This window comes from Chlorocebus sabaeus, chromosome 20, assembly GCF_047675955.1.
Source record: "Chlorocebus sabaeus isolate Y175 chromosome 20, mChlSab1.0.hap1, whole genome shotgun sequence".
In the NCBI taxonomy this organism is placed as follows: domain Eukaryota; kingdom Metazoa; phylum Chordata; class Mammalia; order Primates; family Cercopithecidae; genus Chlorocebus; species Chlorocebus sabaeus.
This window is the reverse complement of record NC_132923.1, coordinates 91,369,192-91,391,443: the sequence shown is the minus strand read 5'-3', so window position 1 is coordinate 91,391,443 and position 22,252 is coordinate 91,369,192. Positions and strand designations below refer to the sequence as shown.

Genomic DNA, 22,252 nt, shown 5'->3' with positions numbered 1-22,252 from the left:
TTTACCCGTTTCCTACCTGGGAAATGGAGTCGAAGTTGACTCAAAACGTAACGGCCCAATTGTCCTTGAGACTTCATTCCCCGGCAAGCTCAGCGTGTAACGTGCGCCATGGAGCCGAAAGTCGCAGAGCTGAAGCAGAAAATCGAGGACACGCTATGTCCTTTTGGCTTCGAGGTTTACCCCTTCCAGGTTAGTTTATCCCTCCTGCTGCTCTAGGCGAGATATATGATTGGCTTCGTTGCAACTGGCGTGAGGCCTCGGGAGCCTCTGCTCCTCCTGTGTTCCTGCAGCCCAGTGTCCATGTGACAACAGGGACAGGGTTTCAGTGGGGGCTTGGGTTAAAAAGATAGTGGTCGAGGCCGGGCGTGGTGGCTCACACCTGTAATCCCAGCACTTTGGGAAGCAGAGGCAGGCGGATCACCTGAGGTGAGGAGTTCGAGACCAGTCTGGCCAACATGGTGAAACCCCATCTCTGCTAAAAATACAAAATTAGCCGGGCATATTGGTGCATGCCTGTAATCCCAGCTACTGGGGAGGCCGAGGCAGGAAAATCGCTTGAACCCATGAGGCGGAGGTTGCAGTGAGCCGAGATTGTACCATTGCACTCCAGCCTGAGCAACCAGCGAAAGTCGTCTCAAAAAAAAAAAAAAAAAAAAAAAGTTGTCCCATGTTTGTCCTTTTATAGTATAATGCCGGATTGGTTAACAGGAGACACCATATGACCTGTAATGTGTGTGGCTCAGATTGTCACCTATATAATTTACAAGAAGAAAGGGACCTGTGAGGCAGAGTCACCTTGAAACTTCCTAAAGGATTTAGGAGAGGTCAAAGCCCAGAAGGTTTGCATAGCTATGATTTAGGTCAGCTGAAGAGGGACGGCATTCCTGGTGATGAACAGGCAAACAATTGGCTGGTTTGTTCCCTCTACCAACAGAAGGATAATTCATGATATTTCCAGTCATCAGTGCTGGACTGGGTAATGAAACTTTGTACACTCGCCTGGCACAGCAATCTCAGCACCCACCCCGACCCCCATTTACACAGTTATATTTCCCAACATCAGTGCCCTGTGCACTGAGCAGTTAAGTTACAAAGCTAAATCAACTCAGCTTGAGCCCTCTGCCTGATGCTTAAGAGACTACCCACTTCCCATTCCTTCCACCGAGTGACTCACAGCAGACCTGGGAGAGGATATAGAGGGAGAAGTAGGTTGGGTCTAGCTTGAGACTGGTCTTGCCAGAAAAAATGGAATTGAGCTATATATGAAAAGATAGATTGGAAGGAAGGAGGGTTATGTACATCCCAAATATCAGAAAAAGCTTGAGTAAAAGTGTGGAGATAGTGGTGTGGTGTTACCAAGTAAAAGGGCTTGATGCCTGATGTGCTAGAAGCCAATATTATGACACTGGGTTTTTGAGAAAACAAAAGCTATTTGTTGCAGATCAACCTTTAACTCTTTGAGACACTGTTTCAGTGGATGGCAGGTATGTGGAAGAGTGAAAATACCTATCTGGCAAGTTGAGTAGACCTGGGTATTAGGAGTTTTTGTACTGAACAAAGCCAACTGCAGCCCTGCCAGTCACCCTAGGCTCCTACCTCTCACCTCTCTACCCCCACATCCTATAAGACTGTCTACTGAATCTCCCAAGTCTATTCCCTTCTATTCCACCCGTCTATGCTGTGGTTCAGGCCACCATTTCTCACTTGGATTACTGTAATAACCTCCTTGCTGTCATTTTACCTCCAGTCCCTCCTCTACACTGCAGCCAGTTTGATCTAAAACTGATCATGCTAGTTTACTTCTTAAATCATCAGTGGCTCTTCACTATCACCAAATTAAATCCATATTCTTTAAATATTCAAAGCCAATCAAAATCTCACTCCTATTGATCTCTCCAGCCTTCTCTCCCTCTGATTCCCTCTACGGACCCTTCACTGCCACCAAGCTAGACAATTTTCAAATATGCCCAGGAATTTTCTGCCAGTGTGTTTGCTTATGCTGTGACTTCTGTTTATTTTATTCTTTATTTATTTAGAGACAAAGTCTCACTCTGTCCTCCAGGCTGGAGTGCAGTGGTGCAATCATAGCTCACTGCAGCCTCAAACTCCTGGGCTCAAGTGATCCTCCCACTTCAGTCTCCCAAGTAACTGACTCCAGGCATGCACCAAAACTCAGTGTCTCACTTTGTTGCCCTGGCTGGTCTTGATTCCTGTCCTCAAGTGATCCTCCCATGCATGTAAAGCACTGGGATTACATGCATGAGTCACCGCACTCAGTCTGTGACCTCTTTTTAAAATACATACCAGGGAGTTTATGTCTTTTTTGGTGAAATATAAATAATAAATGCACACCAGATTCTCCTCCCCACATCAACCTGACATTGACCAGTTGATTTTCTAGCCTTCAAGACTTAGCATCCAAGAAACCCTTTTCTTTTCTTTTCTTTTTTTTTTTTTTTTTTGAGACGGAGTTTTGCTCTTGTTGCCCAGGCTGGAGTGCAATGGTGCGATCTCAGCTCACCGCAACTTCTGCCTCCCAGGTTCAAGTGATTCTCCTGCCTTAGCCTCCAGAGTAGCTGGGATTACAGACATGCACCAACACACCCGGCTAATTTTGTATTTTTTTTAGTAGAGACAGAGTTTCTCCATGTTGGTCAGGCTGGTCTTCAACTCCCAACCTCAGGTGATCTGCCACCTCGGCCTCTCAGAGTGCTGGGATTACAGGCATGAGCCACCGTGCCCAGCCACAGGGAAGCCTTTTCTAATTTCAGAGGACCCCATCTGACCCTGTCATTGCACTAGCTATAGTACAGTCATTTCTGCTGTTCTTAGTTGATTCTGCCTATTAGAACTTTCTGTGGCCAGGCGTGGTGGCTCTCACCTGTAATCCCAGCACTTTGGGAGGCCAAGGTGAGTGAATTACTGGAGGTCAGGAGTTCAAGACCAGCCTGGCCAACATGGTGATATCCCGTCTCTACTAAAAATAGAAAATTAGCTGGGCGTGGTGGTGTGCACCTGTAATCCCGGCTCTCAGGAGGCTGAGACAGGAGAATTGTTTGAGCCTGGGAGGTGGGGATTGTGGTGAGCCGAGATTGCACCATTGCACTCCCGCCTGGGCAAATGAGCGAAACTCCATCTCAATAATAATAATAATAATAATAGGCCGGGCGCGGTGGCTCAAGCCTGTAATCCCAGCACTTTGGGAGGCCGAGACGGGCGGATCACGAGGTCAGGAGATCGAGACCATCCTGGCTAACACGGTGAAACCCCGTCTCTACTAAAAAGTACAAAAAACTAGCTGGGCGAGGTGGCAGGCGCCTGTAGTCCCAGCTACTCCGGAGGCTGAGGCAGGAGAATGGCGTAAACCCGGGAGGAGGAGCTTGCGGTGAGCAGAGATCCGGCCACTGCACTCCAGCCTGGGTGACAGAGCCAGACACCGTCTCAAAAAAAAAAAAAATAATAATAATAATAATAATAATAATAACTCAATAACTCTCTGCCTTTCTTCCTTTTTTTTGAGATGGAGTCTCACTCTGTTGCCCCGGCTGGAGTGCAGTGGCGCCATCTCGGCTCACTGCAACCTCTGCCTCCCGGGTTCAAGCAATTCTCCTGCCTCAGCCTCCTGAGTAGCTGGGATTTCTGCCTCTCTATTCTAAGTTCCTTGTCATATAATACATGAACCTATAGTAGACACGAGGGGGAAGAGACCTAACCACAACAGTCACATTATGAGTTGAGCACCGACACAGACTTCACTTATCTGTTACAGCAGTAAAACCAGCTACAATCAAACGAGTAATGGTCATTCCACTCTGTCCCAGTAATGCACAACCCCAGGTAGCCTGTGTAGACCTGTGTCAAGTGTTCTGCACTATGAGTCAGAAATCCCCAGTAAGTGATGCAGGTATATCCATAGCACTTCGTGTGAACAGCGGCAACCTCCACAACTATGTGATTTAGCAAGTTCATTGCAGGTTATGTTACAGGTCTTTAGTTCAGGCTTCTTGTGACAGTTCTTCTCCATGTTCAGTGTGTGAATGTGGGTGTAGACAGTGTGTTACAGGTGAATCCAATTTCTTGGATGTCCAGGCCAAGTGGACAAAAGCAAATATTGTGTGTCCTAAAACTGAAAATAAAGTTTGCATTAATCACATATTTGCTTTGCTGATTGGTCAACCTCAAAAACATAAGCTTGCTGGCCAGGCACGGTGGCTCATGCCTGTAATCCCAGCACTTTAGGGAGGTGGAGGCGGGTGGACCATCTGAGGTCAGGAGTTCAAGACCAGCCTCACCAACGTGACGAAACCCCGTCTCAACTAAAAATACAGAAAATGAGCCAGGCATGCTGGCAGACACCTGTAATCCCAGCTACTCGGGAGGCTGAGGCAGGAGAATCGCTTGAACCTAGGAGGTGGAGGTTTCAGTGAGCTGAAATGGCACCACTGCACTCCAGCCTGGGCAACAGAGAAAGACTGTCTCAAAAACAAAACAAAACTGGATCAGACATATCTTGAACCCAGGAGGCGGAGGTTGCAGTGAGCCAAGATTGCACCACAAACTCCAGCCTGGGGAACAAAAGCAAAATTCCATCTCAAAAAAAAAAAAAAAACAAATACAAGATTCCTGTTAGGGGTGTTGAGCGTGGTAACAAGAAAGTCTGTCAAAAGCAGGAAAATCCCATCCTGGGCAACATAGGGAGACCCTGTCTCTACAACAAATTATTTTTTTGTTTTAATTAGCCAGCCAGGTGTGGTGGTTCACACCTGTGGTTCCAGCCACTCGGGAGGCTGAGGTGGGATGATTGCCTGAGGGAGGGAGGTTGAGGCTGCAGTGAGCTGTGATCACCTCACTGCACTCTAGCCTAGGTGACAGGGCAAGACTGTCTCAAAAAAAAAAAAAAAAAAAAAAGCAGGAAAACCCCTGATGGGCTCAAGTCAGAGGTTAAGTATGTTTCTAGCCTCTTTGGTAGCGTCAGTTCATCAACTGATAAAAATGGTTTTTTTGGCCTGGCGTGGAAGCTCACGCCTGTAATCCTAGCACTTTGGGAGGCCAAGGTGGGCAGATCAGTTGAGGCCAGGAGTTCCAGACCAGCCTGGCCAACATGGCGAAGCCCTGTCTCTTCTAAAAATACAAAAAATTAGCTAGGCCTGGTAGCACACGCCCATAATCCCAGCTACTTGGGAGGCTGAGGCACAAGAATCACTTGAACCCAGGAGGCAGAGGTTGCAGTGAGCCAACATCATGCCACTGCACCCTAGCAGTGACAGTGGGTGACAGTGAGACTGTATACATTTTTTTAAAAGGGTGGGGGGGGCTTTGTTTTTAAAGACAGGTTCTCGCCAGGTGCAGTGACTCACGCCTATAATCCCAGCACTTTGGGAGGCCGATGCAGGTGGATCATGAGGTCAAGCGATCGAGACCATCCTGGCCAACATGGTGAAACCCCATCTCTACTAAAAAATACAAAAATTAGCTGGGCGTAGTGGCGCACGCCTATAGTCCCAGCAACTCGGGAGGCTGAGACCGGAGAATCACTTGAATCCTGGGAGGTGGAGGTTGCAATGAGCTGAGGCTGCACCACTGCACTCCAGCCTGGCAACAGAGTGAGACTCCATCTAAAAAAAAATTAATTAATTAAAATAAAAAAATAAAGACAAGTTCTTGCTCTGTTGCCCAGGCTGGTCTCAAACTCTCGGCCCCAAGCAGTCCTCCTGCCTCAGCCTCCCAAAGTGCTGGGATTGCAGGTGTGAGCCACCATGCCCAGCCTAAAAACAGTATTTTAAGAAACTGCCTGGGCTGGGCACGGTGGCTTATGCCTGTAATCCCAGCACTTTGGGAGGCCAAGGCAGGTGGATCATGAGGTCAGGAGATCGAGACCATCCTGGCCAACATGGTGAAACCCCGTCTCTCTTAAAAATACAAAAATTAGCTGGGCGTGGTGGCACGCACCTGTAGTCCCAGCTACTCGGGAGACTGAGGCAGGAGAATCACTTGAACCCGGGAGGCAGAGGTTGCAGGGAGCCAAGATCACGCCCCTGCACTCCAGCCTGGGCAACAGAGCGAGACTCCGTCTCAAAAAAAAAAAAAAAAAAAAAAAGAAACTGCCTGTTCTCTCCAAATTCATCTCTAGAGTTAGGGTTACATAGCCTGGAACTATGGTGTTGTCTTTGATCTGTCTGTATGGAGATGCTCTGGACATAGTGAAGTTTTCATCTATTATAACCCCTTGATCTTCAGCGGAGATGTAGCTTGCTGCTGCTGATAGTTTCCCCTGGCGACATATCAAAAGGGTAAAGAAGTGCTGGTTGGGAAGAGACTGGTGGAACCACATCGTTTTGTGTCATTTGAGGATGAGTTGGGCTGTGGCATGAACAGCATTGAGGGTTCAGGTGGTTTTCTCCCTCTCAGGCTTGGCTGCAGCAACATGCTTCTCCAGATTAACAATATTTTTCTGAACAACTGTTATAGCATCATATGTTGATTCTGCTTTGAGAAATCTCCAATCTTGCTTTTGTCTTAGAATACCTTCAAGGTGTTGAACTTGGAGGACAAGTGCATTGACAGCCACTTTGACTGTTCCTGTGCCCTCACGCACCTCAGTCAGTTATGGATTTAGGAACTCTGCTCTGTGGGGCCTCATTCCTGGGTTTTCATTTTCTTTTATTATTATTTGAGGCGGGGTCTCACTCTGTCACCCAGGCTGGAGTGCAGTGGCACGATCTTGTCTCACTGCAACCTCTGCCTCCCAGGTTCAAGCGATTCTCCTGCCTCAGCCTCCTGAGTAGCTGGGATTACAGGCGAGCGCCACCATGCTTGTCTAATTTTTGTATTTCTAGTAGAGGCAGGGTTTCACCATGTTGGCCAGGCTGGTCTCCAGACCTCAGGTGATCCACCTGCCTCAGCCTCCCAAAGTGCTGGGATTATAGCTGTGAGCCACCACGCCCAGCGGGGTTTTTCATTTTCATTGGTTCATTTGTTAGTTGGATGAGGCCTGAATTATTTGTTATCAGTCAGTCCTTCAATAAATAAATAAATAATTCCCTGGGCCACGCTTGGTGGCTCACGCCTATATAATCCCAGCACTTTGGAAGGCTGAGGCAGGTGGGTCCTAGTGAGGCCAAGAGTTCGAGACCAACCTGGCCAACATGGCGAAACGCCGTCTTTACTAAAAATACAAAAAATAGCCAGGCGTGGTGGTGCACGTCTGTAATCCCAGCTGCTTGGGAGGCTGAGGCAAGATAATCACTTGAAATCTGAGAGACCGAAGTTGCAGTGGGCCAAGATCACACCACTGCACTCCATCCTGGGTGACAGAGCAAGACTCTGTCTCAAAAAATAATTAATTCCCTGTCAAATTCAGTTGAGTTGCTGGTAAAAATAAATCACATAGCATCAGTGAAAATTAACTGAATGAGTGAGCTGGAGGCTGGGGCAAAAGTGGGAGGCCTGAAGGTTAAGGTGTGGGCCAGGCTAAGGCCTAGACTGGCCCTCTCCAGCCTGGCCTGAACTTTCTGTTTCAGGTGGCATGGTACAATGAACTCTTGCCTCCAGCCTTCCAACTACTGCTGCCAGGACCTACCCTGGCCTTCCTGGTACTCAGCACACCTGCCATGTTTGACCAGGCCCTCAAGCCCTTCTTGCAGAGCTGCCACCTCCGAATGCTGACCGACCCAGTGGACCAGTGTGTGGCCTACCATCTGGGCCGTGTTAGAGAGGTGAGGAAGGCTGTTTTCCCCCACCTCCCAAAGCCACAGCTGCCTCCAGTTCCTCCAGGCTCAATGCAGGATCTAGACCTAGGGCTAGGAGCCACTTCAAAGGTGAAATGATGGCCTAAAGTCAGGCTTGACATTCTGTGCTCTTTCCTCATTCTGCCTTCTCACACACCCAAGTTCCACCACCCTCCTCTACCAGTACCCCAGTGTGTAATCAGTCTCTCTCACCCCACACTGATGGGCAACTACATGAACCTCAGACCAGGTTTTCCTTGGCCTCCAAGTGGAATAGGAATGAGTCCAACATTCCCCAGGTGTTGCTTTGCCCTAGACCTGCAAGCTTTATGCTGTCCTTTTGAGGACAGAACAATATTCTCCCAACACACACTCACATATACACATAACTATGTACACACCCACTGGATCTCCCCAAAGCTGGCCATGCCTTCCTCCACACCAGGACTTGTGTATTTCCCTTCAAACATGGGCACTTCTGGAAATAACTACAACTATGTCCACACTGGAGCCTCCCAAGTTAAGGTCATGTTTTCCTTTCTGAGGACAGGACCATGTTCACAAACTAGGGCTCCCTAGGATAAGGTCGTAACTCCCCTAATGCTGACAGTACCTTCTATCTTGTCCACTGTTCCAGAGCCTCCCAGAGCTGCAGATAGAAGTCATTGCTGACTACGAAGTGCACCCCAACCGACGCCCCAAGATCCTGGCCCAGACAGCAGCCCATGTGGCAGGGGCTGCTTACTACTACCAACGACAAGATGTGGAGGCTGACCCATGGGGGAACCAGGTGAGAGGGAAAATGTAAATAGAGATTGAGACAGACTGGTAAAGGCCTCTCCCTACCAAGTCCCACGTTCCTCAGCCTTCCCTGGATGGATTTGTTTGACACAACCCAGAACAAATAAGCTTTGTCCTGGACAGGGGGGCAGTCCTGTCACATGTGATTGTCTGACTGGGGACTTGTGAGATCAGAAAACCAGTCTGCAGAACCATCTTAGGATAGAGGGGGCACAGCAGTGTTCAGAATAGTGGTGAGACTGGGTAAGCCCAAGCCCTTCCTTGTGCTCAGAATAGTTTATGAAAGGGTTTGCCAAGAAAGGGACAGAAGTTTATGTAGTCAGCGTACACTGAGTGGGAAATAAATGAACAGGCCTAGCTTGCAATGATGCCAGTTGGACTTGCTGCCAAGGGGACCTCCGTGACCTTGCTTTTCTTCACCCTCTCCCCAGCACATATCAGGTGTGTGCATACACCCCCGATTTGGGGGCTGGTTTGCCATCCGAGGGGTAGTGCTGCTGCCAGGGATAGAGGTGCCAGATCTGCCACCCAGAAAACCTCATGACTGTGTACCTACAAGAGCTGCCCGTATCGCCCTACTCGAAGGCTTCAATTTCCACTGGCGAGACTGGACTTACCGGGATGCTGTGACACCCCAGGAGCGCTACTCAGAAGAGCAGAAGGCCTACTTCTCCACTCCGCCTGCCCAACGATTGGCCCTGCTGGGCTTGGTTCAGCCCTCAGAGAAGCCTAGTTCTCCCTCCCCAGACTTTCCTTTTACCACACACACCCCCAAGAAGCCTGGGAATCCCAGCAGAGCCCGGAGCTGGCTCAGCCCCAGGGTCTCACCACCTGCATCCCCTGGCCCTTGATACCTTTCTCCCATGTAGACCCTGATTTATGGAGGTACTTGCCTAGGACTTAATTGGCTTTGGCAAAGGAAAAGGTTTTGAGTACAAGATTACTATTTTTGATAATATCACAGAGATGTTCCATGAAGGTAACAAGGCTCAAGGAAGTTAAATTTGGCCAAGATAAAGGCCAGGGAACCAGAATTCCCATCTGCCTTCAAATGCATTTTTTTTTTTTTTTTTTTTTAAGACAGTCTCACTCTTGTCACCTAGGCTGGAGTGCAGTGGCGCAATCTCCGCTCACTGCAACCTCTGACTCCTGGGTTCAAGCAGTTCTCTGCCTCAGCCTCCCGAGTAGCTGGAACAACAGGTGCCTGCCACCACACCTGGCTAATTTGTTGGCGCTCAGCCAAGACTCTTAATCTGTTCCCATTTCTAAGCAGTGCCCCCAATGTCATTACAGGGCATGGTGGCTCACGCCTGTAATCCCAGCACTTTGGGAGGCTGAGGCAAGTGAATTATGAGGTCAGTTTGAGACCAGCCTGGCCAATATGGTGAAACCCCGTCTCTACTAAAAATATAGTTAGCCAGGCATGGTGGCGCAGGCCTAAGGAGAATCATTTGAACCAGGGAGGCAAAGGTTGCAGTGAGCCGAGATTGCACAGCTGCACTCTAGCCTAGGCGACAGTGTGAGACTGTCTCAAAAAAAGAAAAATACCTACCTCACGTAGGAACTGAATAAACACGTGTACAGCACTTTGGAAAGTACCTGACATACAGTAAACTTTATGTTGGCTGTTACCAAAGGCCCTGGGAATTCTGTACTGCTGCTCATGGGTGTAGTCTGGGTTCTAGAGGGCTGGCCAGGTTGGAGTAATTGAGGAAGACAAGTGGCTGGAATGGTATCACATGACACATAGAAGTATCCTCAGTTCTCAATCTACCCTGGCCTCAAGGGCCCAGAATAACTTTTCCCAGCTGACAACCTCTCTAAGGACAATGACATATGAATGAGGATCAAAACGGGCTTTGGCCAGGCACTGTGGCTCTCACCTCTAATCCCACCATTTTGGGAGGCTGAGGCGGAGGACCACTTGAGGCGAGGAGTTCAGAACCAGTCTGGGCAACATAGTGACACTAAAAAAGACTATCTCTAATCAAGGCTAGAACCCAGGGAAGGCTAAGAATTGCCCAGTACTGTACAACTACTGAAAGCCCTACCCAAGGCCACCAGCCCTTTCTTTCTTCCTCTTTCTGCCAGTTCAAAAGAAACAGAAACCTCCAACTCTCTTTTACATAGCAGGTACCAGGCATTTATCAGAAGAGGCCAAGTTTCTGGTTCCCATGCAGCCCTTTGAATAGTGTGTCCAGGTAGTCACACCGAGACTAACTGGCAACCCAGCCTGTGGCGTAAGTCGCCATGCTCCGGTCAACACTATAGCAGGGCTTATTCTTCTCCCTCGTGTAGTGAAACAAAATGTTAACACCTTGGGTTCATTCAGTTCCATTCCCTGTGTCTACCTGTGTCAATATAATCCCGATTTAGAGGCAGCTCTCATTTTCCCCTAAACAGGGAAAGCAGAGTAAATTCCTCTTAAAATCAAAAGCTAGTAATATACCTCCTAAAATAAAGACTCATCAAGGTCTCAGTTCAGGTTTAATACAGACTACAAAATATTAATGGGTTGCTCTACTGATACATCATACAAACCAGTGGACTGCCCACACCACCAACTCAGGCCATTCCTACCAAAGGAAGAAAGGCTGGTCTCTCCACCCCATGTAGGAAAGGCCTGCCTTGTAACAGACCACAATTCGGCTGAATCTGAAGTCTTGTGTTTTACTCATGGGGAAAAAAAAAAAATACAAAAGAGGTTTTGTTCTCATAGCTGCCCACTGCAGCCTGGCACTAAAACAGCCCAGCGCTCACTTCTGCTTGGAGAAATATTCTTTGCTCTTTTGGACATCAGGCTTGATGGTATCACTACCAGGTTTCCAGCCAGCAGGGCACACTGCAAAAGAAAGGTATCACTAATTAATAACCTTCTCAATGGTATGCACCACCATTCTCCTATGGACAAAACCAGTTCTGCACCCTAAAGAGCCTGAACACTCAGATACCAGGAAACCTACCCCTGCAATCGGTCTAAGATCATTCAGCCTTTTAGTGTAACCTAACTATTTTACAAACACTATATAATCATCACCACAGCCTTAAGATACTATTATGCCTAATTTATTCATGTAGCACTTAAAATTTAAATTTTTCACAAAAAAGGCAAGTTTAAATGATTTGCCAACACTCTCCAGTCCTTAAGGGAAAAAAAAAAAGCTAAATAAATGATACACATAGAACTATGTAAACCCTTAACACTAAACTGTTTCCCTCTGACAGCCCTTCAGAACTCTGAAGGCAGCAACCTCAGTCTGCCTTCTCAGCATTCTTCTAACTCTACCAAAGCCTGAACCTTATACAGGATCAAGAACTTAATAGAAGCCCCTGCTTGTTTCATTAAGTAACTGCCATCTACCCCTCGGTAAGCAAAAGGCAAAGTCTGAGATTTTTCATGAATGTATAGAGAAAGCACAGCCTTCAACCTTTTCCTGACAATGCCTAAGAATGTGTCTCAGGCTAGCCTGAAGAAAGTGAGGCAAGGGGACTAATCTCTGATTTTTCTTTTTCTTTTTTTGAGATGGAGTCTCGCTGTGTTGCCCAGGCTAGAGTGCAGTGGTATGATCCCCACCTCTGTCTCTGCAACCTTGGTCTCCCAGGTTCAAGCGATTCTCCTGCATCAGCCTCCCAAATAGCTGGGATTACAGGCGCCCGCCACCACACCCGGCTAATTTTTGTATTTTTAGTAGAGATGGGGTTTCACGATGTTGGCCAGCTGATCTCAAACTCCTGACCTCAGGTGATCTGCCTGCCTCAGCCTCCCAAAGTGCTAGGATTACAGGCGTGAGCCACTGCACCTGGCCTGATTTTTCCACTGCCATGTGCTGTCATATTCTACGAGACATGTAATCAAAGTCCAGCAGGAGCAGCAAGAGTCTCAATTGCTCAAATGAGACATAGGGAGGCCCCTCTTTGGTCCAAGGATATCATAACCTCAGATATCAAGACTCTACAAACAGCTCTCTAGGCATAAGGTACAGATGGAACAAGAGCTAAATAGAAGGACCAGCTGCCATTATTTTCCTAAAATCTCCATCTGATTGTTAGTTATTGGCTTTAGTGATATCAAAGGGTTACGATACAGGTCCTAAAGATAAACAAGTTGGAAAGAACAGCATAAAAGCAAATAAATACCAGCCTGGCCAACATAATGAAACCCCGTCTCTACTAAAAATATAAAAAATTAGCTGGGCGTGGTGGTGAGCGCCTGTAATCCCAGGTACTCGGGAGGCTGAGGCAGGAGAATTGCTTGAGGCAGAGGTTGCAGTGAGCTGAGATCACACCACTGCACTCTAGGCCGGATGACAGTGCGAGACTCCATCTCAAAAAAAAAAAGTGTTTGGCAGCCAGGCACAGTAGTTCATGCCTATAATCCCAGTGCTTTGGGAGGCCAAGGCGGAGGACTGCTTGAGCTTGAGCTCAGGAGTTCTGAGACCAGCCTGGTCAACATGGCAAAATCGCATCTCTACAAAACATACAAAAATTAGTGGGGCATGGTGGTGGGCCCCTGTAGTCCTAGCTACTCAGGAAGCTGATGCTAGAGAATCGCTTGAACCCAGGAGGTGGCAGCCGCAGTAAGCCGAGATCACACCACTGCACTCCAGTCTGGGCAACAAAACAAGATTCTGTCTCAAAAAAAAAAAAAAAATATATATATATATATATATAGTGTTTGGCATTCATAGGCTCTTAAATGGTGCCTATTTAAGAAGCTGTACATGTTCCAGTGGGATGGGAAGCAGAAGAGACCAACAGAGTCTGAAGAAGCAAGCTTCTGAGTCATGAAAGCTTGTGTTTGGGAGATTAACCTATATGTAGGTTCCCAGGAAAGCCCAGTTAAAGGGCCTACTTTGCCACTGCCGGCTCCTTCTTAATGCTGAACCTCATCTCCCACAAGGGGGCAGTCTCAGCAGGTGTCAGCTGAGCCATGTGTTATCTGTCCAGGCTAACTGCCCACACATCCTTCTGAAAAGGGTACCTCCTGGTTATCAGTGCTCACTGATCCCTATATAATCAGACTCTTACAGGGATTAAAAAGTAATCCCTGTAAAAAGATTACTTGGTGCTAGCCAAACTAGCACCTTTGGGTCTTCCCAAACATACACCACTAATCCAGACTCTAGTAACTTCACTTTCTTTAAACCACAAGATCAGAACTAAAACGGGCCTTAGAAAGCTAGTCTGGGCTGGGCGCGATGGCTCATGGGAGGTGGAGGTCGCAGTGAGCCAAGACTGCGCCACTGCACTCTAGCCTGGGCAACAGAGCAAGACTCTGTTAAATAAATAAATAAATAAATACAAATATGAACTATATGGATTAACCTCTTCTCTCAACAAAGTTATTTTTAAAATGGCGTGCTTCATCTCTAGATGTGATTCCCAACCATTTTGTTTTGCCCTAATACATCTGTGAGATCATCCTACATTAAGTTAGATCTTTAGGAGTGACTGATTCTAAATGAGCAGAGCAGAAGAGAGCAGTATGTACACTTCGAATAAAAAGTCTTTATATTCTCCTTCCCAAGCTTTTCCATTACCCTCACCCTCACACACTGTAATCCAGGGGCTTCAGTATCTTGAAGAGAAATACCCCTTTTCTTATTTGGTAGCTTCTGTTCCTACTATCTTTCCCATTCTACCACCACTCTGTTATCCTTTTATCAGACAGATGGCTTACCTTCCCCATGTTTGTCAGTGAACTGGAAAGCCTGAACTAGTCTCAAAGTCTCATCCACAGAGCGGCCGACAGGGAGGTCATTTACAGTGATCTGCCGAAGAATACCCTTATCATCAATGATAAAGAGGCCCCTGGGAAAAGAGATGAAAGGAAAAGCAATACAGGTTTAAAGATGTGCTTTGTTAGAATACAGAAGCTTGAAATCTCAAGGAAATGGACTGGTCTCCACATTCATACTGGCCTGGCCTTAATGAGAAGGCCCCTGCATAAAGGAATGAAATGATGAAGGAGTCTCTACAGATCAGGGCTCTAGATTTCTCCAAATAAAAGGCTTTCAGCCAACTGGGTACTTGTCCTGATGACATACCTGAATGAAATGCCTTCATCAGCCTTTAAGACCCCATAATCCTGAGCAATGGTGCGCTTCGGGTCTGATACCAAAGGAATGTTCATGGGTCCCAGTCCTCCTTGTTTCTTAGGTGTGTTGATCCTACGGCAAAAGGCAAACACAGTTACATTCAAACTCTTGACTTAACTGTACCTATTCCTCTTTCCCCCTTTCCCATATTCCTAATCTAACTTTCCAAAAAAACTGTTTTTTTCCTTTTCCAGCAATAAAGTGAATGCTGAAAACAGTTAAGGTAGGTTACTAGGGTACACTCAACTGCAACTGAAGCTGCTGCTTCTCTGCTGCCAGGTCATGAGAGCAGTAAGAGAAAGTCACACTTTGCACTTCTTCCATGAGAAGCCAATACTTGAAAGTCTATTGCCAAAGCTTCCCAGTTGCTGTTTTAAAAGTTCACATGCGGCCAGGCGCGGTGGCTCACGCCTGTAATCCCAGCACTTTGGGAGGCCAAGGCGGGCACATCATGAGGTCAGGAGATCGAGACCATCCTGGCTAACACGGTGAAACCCCATCTCTACTAAAAATACAAAAAATTAGCCGGGCTAGTGGTGGGCACCCATAGTCCCAGCTACTCTGGAGGCTGAGGCAGGAGAATGGCGTGAACCCAGGAGGCGGAGCTTGCAGTGAGCCAAGATCACACCACTGCCCTCTAGCCTGGGCGACAGAGCGAGACTCCATCTCAAAAAATAAAAAAAAAGTTCACATGCCAAATGAACCAAGAGATTTACCACGCTAGATGACAGAAGTGAGAATCCACAGAAGCACCAATCACTTGGCAGTTGAGTTTCTTAAATTCTTCTGCCCTATCACTGAAAGCGATGATCTCCGTAGGGCACACAAAGGTGAAGTCAAGAGGATAAAAGAAGAACACAACATATTTTCCTGGGGGAAAAACAGGAGTCATGGTTAGCATTTGACACAGACTTCCTTGCTTTATATTTTCCTATACAAAAAGAAGCAAGTTGATGGCTGACACAATAACCACTAAATGCCAAGATGCTCGATATAGATGTCTCCTAGTAGCTACTTTTAGAACCTGGTGCATTAGGAAAACCTGAATGAAAGAAACTTCCAATCCCATGCTTTATTCTCCTGCCTCCATATTCTTAGCTGCCAACCACAGAATAAACACTGTTCAGTCTAATTTTGATCTTTTCTGAGTGGCTAAAATTAGCATAAACACCAAGTTCTCCAAAGATAGCAAAAGCAAGGATGCACTTATAAGCATGGCCTAATACCAATGCTTAACAAACAGTGCCCAGAGAAGCTGAATTGCAGCACTCCTCTGCTGTAGAGATAAGACACCAATAAGAAGTCAGGGCCGGGCGCGGTGGCTCAAGCCTGTAATCCCAGCACTTTGGGAGGCCGAGACTGGCGGATCACGAGGTCAGGAGATCGAGACCATCCTGGCTAACACAGTGAAACCCCGTCTCTACTAAAAACACAAAAAACTAGCCGGGCGAGGTGGCGGGCGCCTGTAGTCCCCGCTACTCGGGAGGCTGAGGCAGGAGAATGGCGTAAACCCGGGAGGCGGAGCTTGCAGTGAGCTGAGATCCGGCCACTGCACTCCAGCCCGGGCAACAGAGCAAGACTCCGTCTCAAAAAAAAAAAAAAAAAGAAGTCAGAGCCTTTGCACTTCTCCCGTGATGAACCATAGTAATGGAACAAGCATGGTTTAAGTGATCACATGTGTTCCTAACGTGCCTGACAGGACAGGAAAAATTTTAAGCCAGGCACAGTGGTGCGTGCTTGCAGTCCCAGCTACTTGGGAGGCTGAAGTGGGAGGATCCCTTGACCCCAGGAGTTTGAGGCCAGCCTGGGCAACAGAGCAAGACGGTCTCAAAACAACAAAAAATACATATATACATATACACAGAGAGAGACAGAGAAAAGACAAAAGTACTAGTGAGTAACAGAACTTCTAGCTGCAATTTTAATGAAGTCACTGGGATTAACCACTGAAATAACAGATCTTCAAACTGGTCAGGCAGCCTAGCCTTTTCACCACACCTACCAGGCTTAAATACTAGAACAATTCCAAATATTCACTCATTTCCAGGTAGCAGCAATGTTTGCAAAGTCAAACAGGCTGGGTGTGGTGGCTCAGCCTGGCATGGTGGCTCATGTCTGTAATCCCAGCATTTTGGTAGGCCGAGGCAGGTGGATCACCTGAGGTCAGGAGTTCAAGACCAGCCTGACCAACATGGTGAAACGTATCTCTACTAAAAATACAAAAATTAGCTGGGCGTGATAGCGGGGGCCTGAAATCCCAGCTACTCAGGAGGCTGAGCCAGGAGAATCACTTGAACTGGGGAGATGGAGGTCGCAGTGACCCAAGACCATGCCACTGCACTACAGCCTGTGCAACAAGAGCAAAATTCCATCTCAAAAAAAAAAAGTCAAACAAGCAGCCCTTTTAGACATTACCACTTTGCAGTATCACTGGAAACTAACTCATCTAAACAACCCCTGCAGGGCTTTGCCTAACAAGCACCATGGGGCTTCAGCAGGTCAAACCCTGGAGGGCAGAGAGCAGCTTCCTCCTAGACCTCCTGCTTATACTCCTGGGCCAAGGTCACCTCCCTACGGTGCAACTTACCTTGTTTGCTAGGAGAAGCCCATCAACAAACTGTGATTATATCAGGAAACCTAGTCAAATGTTCTACCAAAAACTAACTTCAGAAACTGATGCTACACCACTGAGAAAAGGACACTTGACACCTGAGTTTCAGGTTTGCATTCTAAGGAATCTATATCCTCAACTGTCCCAGGAGATCCAGCTGCTCTGGGACTACAAGGTAAAGGAAGGAGGAGCCTCAACAGAACTTGCCAAGTGTCTGCATGAAACTATGACAACAGAAAGGAGAGTTGTTCCATCTGTAATATCAACTCTCCTCTGGGGTCAAAACAGGCAAGGGAAAGTGCCTAGCCCTCAGCTTAGTATTATTTTTTTGTTTTGTTTTGTTTTGTTTTGAGACGGAGTCTCGCTCTGTCGCCCAGGCTGGAGTGCAGTGGCCGGATCTCAGCTCACTGCAAGCTCCGCCTCCCGGGTTTACGCCATTCTCCTGCCTCAGCCTCCCAAGTAGCTGGGACTACAGGCGCCCGCCACCTCGCCCGGCTAGTTTTTTGTATTTTTTAGTAGAGACAGGGTTTCACCGTGTTAGCCAGGATGGTCTCAATCTCCTGACCTCGTGATCCGCCAGTCTCGGCCTCCCAAAGTGCTGGGATTACAGGCTTGAGCCACCGCGCCCGGCTCCAGCTTAGTATTATTAACAGCTGTAATATATATGCGACCCAAATGAACAAGCAGTGTCACAGCTCCAAAGAGTTGAGTGAGTGCTGAGACTTTAAATGTAGAATGTCTCTTATAACAAGAGATAATGCGAATTTCTCCAATAATAAAATAGAGGAGGGCCAGATGCAGTAGCTCACACCTGTTATCCCAGCACTTTGAAAGGCTGGGGCAGGTAGAGGGCTTGAGCCCAAGAGTTGGAGATGGTGCCCATCTCTACAAAAAACACAAAAATTAGCCGGGCATGGTGGCATGCCCCTACAGTCCCAGCTACTTGGGAGGCTGAGGTGGGAGGATCGCCTGAGTCCAGAGAGATAGAGGCTGCAGTGAGCCATGACTGCACCACTGCACTCCAGCCTGGGTGACAAAATGAGACCCTGTCTCAAAAATAAAAATAAATAAAGAAAATAGAGGAGGAATACTAAAAAGATAATTGAGCTAGTATGTCCAGACATAATGAAGCATGTGGTTTCTCCAGAAGTGGTTTGGTCCTAGGATATATACCCTGTAATCACTTGATAATCACTACTTCAACATGAAGGTAACAACCTAAATACTTCTTTCTAGGAGACAAAACGTTTTACAGTCAAACATAACACTGACACAAATCTAACAAGCCATCCCTAGAATATAAAATAACTCCATCTCAATGAGCCCAGTGTAAATTCTCTTACCTTTGTAGTCAGACAGGCTGATATCTTTAAACTGACCATCTGGCATAACAGCTGTGGCTTTGAAATTGGGGGCAGGGTACCCAATTTTAGCATTTCCTGAAGACATCTTCCTATATCAGCTAGAAATAACAGAAATTAATTAGAAACAAGCCTTAATTTTCTAGATAACCAGCAGCCTTCACCTACTTAAGAGACTTAGCTGTAGAACAATCAAGGCATTGTCCAGTGTCCCTGAATACATTAAATGTTATTTTAGTAAGAAGCTCAGGCCAGCAGTCAAGGGTCACAATCAGAGCTTTTGAAACAAAACAAGTCTCTGAATCTCAGCCTTTGTTTTCATTTAAAAATGACAAGGCAATTTCTTTATATACTAAGATAACCTCTCACTCTTTCTGAACCATAATTAGTGCAGTGGCATCTTATTCATTATACAGAGGCAGAGAGGGAGGCAGGTGAAGAGACTCAAACCGGAATCCAAATGCACAATGCCACAAACACTTTTGTTTGGCTCATAAAGTCATGTTGACCTTTCCCATTACTGTGCCTCCACCTGCCTTAATAACGTCAGAAGCATATTTGACTTTTCTCCAGGTAGCTTTGTCCAAGACAGCACACGACCTATAACTAACACAACTTGTTTTATTTTTTTTGGACGGAGTTTCGCTCTTGGGGCCCAGGCTGGAGTGCAATGGCGCTATCTTGGCTCACCGCAACCTCCACCTCTAGGGTTCAAGTGATTCTCCTGCCTCAGCGTCCAGAGTATCTGGGATTACAGGCAATAGCCACTACACCCGGCTAGTTTTTTTGTAGTTTTATTAGAGAAAGGGTTTCTCCATGTTGGTCAGGCTGGTCTCGAACTCCTCGCCTCAGGTGATCGCCCAACTCAGCCTCCCAAAATGCTGGGATTACAGGTGTGAGCCACCGCACCCCTTCCAGCCAGTCCAACTTTTAGAGGCAAGACCACTGGGTGTGGTGGCTCACACCTGTAATCCCAGCACTTCCGAAGGCCGAGGCAGGCAGATCACAAGGTCAGGAGTTCAAGAGGCAGGCAGATCACAAAGTCAGGAGTTCAAGACCAGTCTGGCCAACATGGTGAAACCCTGTCTCTACTAAAAATACAAAAATTAGCCGGGAGTGGTGGTGCATGCCTGTAATCGCAACTACTCAGGAGGCTGCTGAAGCAGGTGAATCACTTGAACCCAGGAGGCAGAGGTTGCAGTAAGGCTAGATCACACCACTGCACTCCAGCCTGGGCGACAGAGTGAGACTTTTCACTCTGGGCCATACAGTGAAGAAAAAAAAAAGCGGGTGGGGGGGGCGGGAAGACCAAGATATTGGCGTCTGCTTAATTTCAAATCTTTAGGTATTGTGTAAGCCCTAGAAGTCCCTTCACAAATGGGTTCCTGACTTCTGGGCTAATATCCCAGGGCGAAAAGAAGTAGAACAAGAATCAATTTACTACTGAAAAGGAAGGTTGCGCAGCAACCAAGATCAACACCAAGATAAGCATCGAGATCTCGGCCTGTAATGCCAGCACTTTGGTAGCCCAGACAGGCAGATCACCTCAAGTCAGAGTTCGAGAACAGCCCGGCCAACATAGTTAAACCCCGTCTCTAACAAAAATACAAAAAGTTAGCCGGGTGTGGTGGCACGCGCCTGTAGTCCCAGCTACTCCGGAGGCTGAGGCAGGAGAATCACTTGAAACCGGGAGGTGGAGGCTGCAGTGAGCCGAGATCCCGCCACTGCACTCCAGCCTGGGAGACACAGCAAGACTCCGTCTCAAAAAACCAAAAAAAAGTTCGCGACAGGCCTGGCCAACATGGTGAAACCCCGTCTCTACTAAAACTACAAAAAAAAAAAAAAAAAAATTAGCCGGGCGTGGTGACCGGCGTCTGCAGTCCCAGCTACTCAGGAGGCTAAGGCAGGAGAAAGGCGTGAACCCGCGCTTGCAGTGAGCCGAGATCGCACCACTGCACTCCAGCCTGGGCGACAAAGCGAGACTCCATCTCCAAAACAAAAAACAAAACAAAAAAAAAACAGCAAAAATTTGCCGGGGCTTGGTGGCACACGCCTGTAATTCCAGCTACTCGCGAGACTGAGGGAGGAGAATTGCTTGAGTTCGGCAGACAGAGGTTGTCGCAGTAAGCCAAGACCACACCACTGCTACTCCAGCCTGGCCGACAGAGCGAGACTGTCTCAAAAAACACAGTTTTAACCCACTGAGCCGCAGTCTAACAGTTTTTCCAAGTCCTAAAGTTCTTTAAAAACTGTTTTTTAAAAAGTCCTTAACACCTTTAACGACAAAAAACAAAAACCAAAAACTAATGCATGCTGCAACTTGGTGTCCCCAAATGGCCTTCTCGTCCCATCCTACTTTCCCAGGTGGCCCTCAAGTACCAAACCCAACCAATTCGGGGTAAAGGCTGCTTCAGGCCGGCGCCGGGCCCCTTCAGGGGATCTGCCCAGTGCCGAGGGCCACACCCCTAAACCCCACTTCAGGTGCCCCTGTCCCTCCCCAGCACTGCGTAAAGTACCAGCAGAAAGAGTGCTTCAGCAGGGACATTTGGGCTCATCACTAACTCCATTCCACGTACAGGAAAATAAAGACGGGGAAAGGGTACCCGAAGCTCCGCAGCTAGTCAAGGCTCAGGACCCGGAACAGCATTTACCCTATCACAAGATGGACAAAAATACAGGCTGTCTTCTACAGCCACGAGTCCGGATACAGGTCCATTCCAGAAGCTTCCCGAACCCACCCCGCCCGGCAGGAGGCTAGTCTTGGAGACCCCACCACCAGCCCGCCCAGACGCCGCGCCACGTGCTCAAGTTGCCGGGGGACGACTCGACTCGAGTCCATGCTAGCCTTGGGGTTCAACCACGTCCCCGCACCTACGTGGGGGGCCGAGAGGGGTGCGCGTAGCGCTCAGGCAGTCTCGGGCTCCGGGTCTCCCCCGGCCGCCTCACGCATCACAGTACCCCCACCCAAGGGCGGGCGAGCCCGGACAGGAGGAGGAAGAGGCAACAGGCAAGAAAGGCGCGCCGCGCCTCACTCCGCAGAGGCCGCCCTGCCCACACTCACCAGTCTTAACACAAGTCACAGAAACAAACCACCAACGCAGGGAAGAACAAAACGCGCAAAATCCGCCCGGGGCGCTGCCTTTATAGCCAGTAGGGCTCTCGCGAGAGTCGGAGCGGACCGGGGGTTCTGGAGGAGGAGAAAGAGGAGGGGGATGTGGCCCGAGCCTCTCCCGGCGCGCCCCACCGGAATGACTCGGCGCTTTTCCTCGTGGGGGCGGGCGCGGAAATACTAATACCTCTCCCTGCTGCGGATGGCTGAGGCTGGAGTGAGGCGCTCTTGTGGCCGCTCCCAAACCCAAACGCTTAGGTTAATCCAAGGTCTCTGCGGAAAACCAGGATTCTCTTTACTTCCAGGACCACTACGCACTGTGCCCTTAATGCCCAAACCGGAGTAAGCGTCCTAGCTGCTGCCCACGGAGGACCACGTCTAACCACACCAAGCCATGAGAACTGTCTGTCCGAATATTTCTTAAGTTAAGCAGCCTTAACCCCAGCGCAGATCCTCAGTAACCCTCATGGGTTAGATAGCTTCCTTCATTGTTCTCTTTGATTACAGGGTTGCTGCTTTCTGTTGTAAAGCAAAATAAAATATCA

The 22,252-nt window shown here is 47.9% G+C and overlaps 2 protein-coding genes across 2 annotated transcripts; one reads left to right on the top strand and one right to left on the bottom strand.

Moving 5' to 3' along the window:
- The first annotated feature begins 2 nt into the window (after positions 1-2).
- MMACHC (metabolism of cobalamin associated C) lies at positions 3-11,201 on the top strand. Its single transcript, XM_007978956.3, has 4 exons — positions 3-189; positions 7,521-7,715; positions 8,365-8,517; positions 8,960-11,201. The coding sequence occupies exons 1-4, from the start codon at positions 109-111 to the stop codon at positions 9,377-9,379; spliced, it is 849 nt and encodes a 282-aa protein (XP_007977147.1). The 5' UTR covers positions 3-108; the 3' UTR covers positions 9,380-11,201.
- PRDX1 (peroxiredoxin 1) lies at positions 11,003-21,803 on the bottom strand. Its single transcript, XM_007978955.3, has 6 exons — positions 21,660-21,803; positions 18,581-18,699; positions 15,343-15,496; positions 14,576-14,698; positions 14,209-14,339; positions 11,003-11,370 (listed from the first exon to the last, which is right to left on the bottom strand). The coding sequence occupies exons 2-6, from the start codon at positions 18,684-18,686 to the stop codon at positions 11,285-11,287; spliced, it is 600 nt and encodes a 199-aa protein (XP_007977146.1). The 5' UTR covers positions 18,687-18,699; positions 21,660-21,803; the 3' UTR covers positions 11,003-11,284.
- Between the last annotated feature and the right edge of the window lie 449 nt (positions 21,804-22,252).

Bases quoted from the DNA above. Each gene is read 5' to 3' on its own strand.
- MMACHC (XM_007978956.3), top strand. From the start codon at position 109: ATGGAGCCGAAAGTCGCAGAGCTGAAGCAGAAAATCGAGGACACGCTA. The intron at 7,716-8,364 runs GTGAGGAAGGCT...CCACTGTTCCAG, and splicing joins ATCTGGGCCGTGTTAGAGAG to AGCCTCCCAGAGCTGCAGAT. The intron at 8,518-8,959 runs GTGAGAGGGAAA...CCCTCTCCCCAG, and splicing joins CTGACCCATGGGGGAACCAG to CACATATCAGGTGTGTGCAT.
- PRDX1 (XM_007978955.3), bottom strand. From the start codon at position 18,686: ATGTCTTCAGGAAATGCTAAAATTGGGTACCCTGCCCCCAATTTCAAA. The intron at 15,497-18,580 runs GTAAGAGAATTT...TTTTTCCCCCAG, and splicing joins CAGCCTGTCTGACTACAAAG to GAAAATATGTTGTGTTCTTC. The intron at 11,371-14,208 runs GTAAGCCATCTG...TTTCTTTTGCAG, and splicing joins CACTGACAAACATGGGGAAG to TGTGCCCTGCTGGCTGGAAA.